Below are 2,764 nucleotides of genomic sequence, written 5' to 3'. Positions count from 1 at the left end.
AGTCCACATTGATACCATTGGGCTGCAGGGTTCCCGAGCTAAATATGAGATGCTGTTCCTGTAACCTTCGGGTGGCATCGTTGTGGCACTGCAGGAGGCCCAGGATGGACATGTCGTCCAAGGAGTTGGAGAGGGAGTTGAAATGGTTCGTGACTGGGAGGTGCAGTCGTTTGTCGCGAACTGAGCGTAGGTGTTCCGCACAGCAGTCCCCAAGCCTCCGTTTGGTTTCCCCGATGTAGAGGAGGCCACATCGGGAACAGTGGATACAGTATACCACATTAGTAGATGTGCAGGTGAACATCTGTTTGATGTGGAAGGTCTTCTTGGGGCCTGGGTTGGGGGTGAGAGGGGAGGTGTAGGGGCAGGTGTAGCACTTCCTGCAGTTGCAGGGAAAAGTACCGGGGATGGTGGGGCTGGTGGGGAGTGTGGAGCAGACAAGGGAGTCACGGAGAGAGTGGTCCTTCCGGAAAGCAGATAAGGGTTGGGAGGGAAAAATGTCTTTGGTGGTGGGGTCGGATTGCAGATGGCAGAAGTGTCGGAGGATGATACGTTGGATCCGGAGGTTGGTGGGGTGGTACGTGAGGACGAGGGGGATTCTGTTTTGGTTGTTATTGTGGAGAGGGGGTGTGAGGGATGAGTTGCGGGAAATGCGAGAGACACGGTTGAGGGCGTTTTCGACCACTGTGGAGGGGAAATTGTGGTCCTTGAAAAACGAGGACATCTGGGATGTCCGGTAGTGGAATGACTCATCTCGGGAGCAGGCGCGGCGGAGGCGAAGGAATTGGGAATAGGATACACATCAGTTACGGATCTCCATTTGAATTATTGCACAGATGGGACCATCTGCTCAAAGAGAATTAGGGCTGGGCAATAAATTGCCAATGCTGGCACATCCTAAGAGCAAATGATTTTTTAAAATTCAGTCTTTAAAACCTACCACCTTGATTATTGGTCCTAAAATGTATCCCAATATCAGTTTTTCTCTACTTATTCTTGTGAAGTATCTTATGACAGTTTACTAAAGGTACTGTATAAAAGCAAGCTGTAGTTGTTCCGGTTTCACGGCTCACAACTCACAATAACCAAAGATAGAAAGGAGTGCCAAATGTAAAATCAAACATTGCTGCAAATTCCATGGGGTAGTAGTGTTAACCAGGTTCCACTAGGTTTTCCCACAGGCCATTATAAAACAAATTCTCAGCATCAATTTATTAATATTGGATACAGGCTCAAAAACACATGTTTAGAGGTAGGGTTCAACACTATCACCTTCATTGTGTGATCCACGCACACACCATTTACCACAGAACACAGAGAACTTACCTACAAAACTCTGTCAGCAATTAAACATTCCTTTCATTGTTTAATATTTTCATCATAACATTCTAGATGACAGGAATTTTAATAGCCTAACAGGTCTGCTTTGTAGAAATTGCTGTTTCTTACCTTTCCTAAGGTAACGTCAGAGAGCCCAGACTTCTTCAGGAACAACGCTGCTTCATTTGGCTCAACTTTTCCTGTATGAGCTGGATCCACCTATAAACAGAAACACCTATTCAGTACACATCAGTCACTTGCTGAACAAACACTTCCCTCTCGTAACTCAATAAAATTTTCTGCACAAATTACTACCAAATTCAAAACAGAATACTATTTAAAATAATAAATTTAAATGTTATCGTTGGCTCATTGATGCATACATCGGAAGGCTGTGAATTCAAGCCAAACTCCAGAGATTTGAGCACATAATTGGAAATGGTATTCAATGTATTACTGAGGAAGTACTGCATTGTCGGGGGTGCTGTATTTCATTTCAGATGTTAAACCTAAAGACCCAGCTGCCTTCCCAGAGGAATGTAAAACTGCCCACAGCATTATTTAGAGAGAATCAGGACATTCTCCTATTGACTTGACCTATATTTGCCCTTCAACCAACATGTAAAATATACGACCATTTATTTCATCCGTAATTGTGCATGTTTCCCAACTTATAAGACCAACTGCAGTCCAAAAGTGGTTCATTATCTACAAAAAATGCTTTGGAACATCTCGAAATGGTGGCAGATGCTGTTATTCATGTTGCTTTTTCAGTGGCTGTTAAAGTGTGATTTTGAAAAAGTGAGCTGAAACCTTGTATAATTTTTGTTGCATCATGTTTACCATTTTGTATTATTTGACACTACTTTGCAGTTACCTCAAACATAAACACCCAATGCAGCTCCACCCACTTGTTGCCTAACATTCTGATGCCATACATGCTCAATCAGAACTTTACGCAAAAAAATCCTAAACATCTCCAAATCAGAAATACCAAAACCTGTTACATTGGATTGTAATAAGCAAAAGTTTCATCTTAACCAATTTCATTCAGGTTTATCTTCTCTGCAGAGTAGAACAGGAAAAAGTCAACACAAAATTACTCGGTCAGATGATGGAGACATAAGCTTCAGATGGCCCTCTCAAAATAGTTGCAATCATATCATCATAAATTTGAAATAATTCCTTGGACATTCATGGAGGACAATATACAAGCCATGTGATTTACTGAGTCAAATGCTTTGGTCTGATCGACGAATGCAATGAAGTATTACTGATGTTATTCAACTGTGTTTTTCTTGGATGTGACTGGCTGTCAAAGGTTCCTATGGAAGAACTAAAACCACAGTGCATCTCTGGGAAGATTTCTTCAGCTACAGGAAATGGGCAAATCAGGACAAGGTGTGTCAGGAATTCCCCTGCAATAAACAAGTCGGAAATATCTTGA

General features: G+C 42.4%; 1 protein-coding gene across 1 annotated transcript in view; it reads right to left on the bottom strand.

Annotated features, from left to right (window-relative positions):
- eps15l1a (epidermal growth factor receptor pathway substrate 15-like 1a) overlaps nt 1-2,257 on the bottom strand; it is a 228,909-nt gene extending 226,652 nt beyond the window's left edge. Inside the window, exons 1-2 of the mRNA XM_048613886.1 lie at nt 2,195-2,257; nt 1,447-1,536 (exon numbers count right to left, since the gene is read on the bottom strand). Coding sequence (XP_048469843.1) covers nt 1,447-1,536; nt 2,195-2,257 — 153 coding nt within the window. The remainder of the gene's footprint in view (nt 1-1,446; nt 1,537-2,194) is intronic.
- Nucleotides 2,258-2,764: the final 507 nt, after the last annotated feature.

Source organism: Rhincodon typus, chromosome 29 (assembly GCF_021869965.1).
Source record: "Rhincodon typus isolate 14 chromosome 29, sRhiTyp1.1, whole genome shotgun sequence".
Classification (NCBI taxonomy): Eukaryota; Metazoa; Chordata; class Chondrichthyes; order Orectolobiformes; family Rhincodontidae; genus Rhincodon; species Rhincodon typus.
Note: the sequence above shows the minus strand (reverse complement) of the source record. Positions and strands in the feature narration are given on the sequence as shown.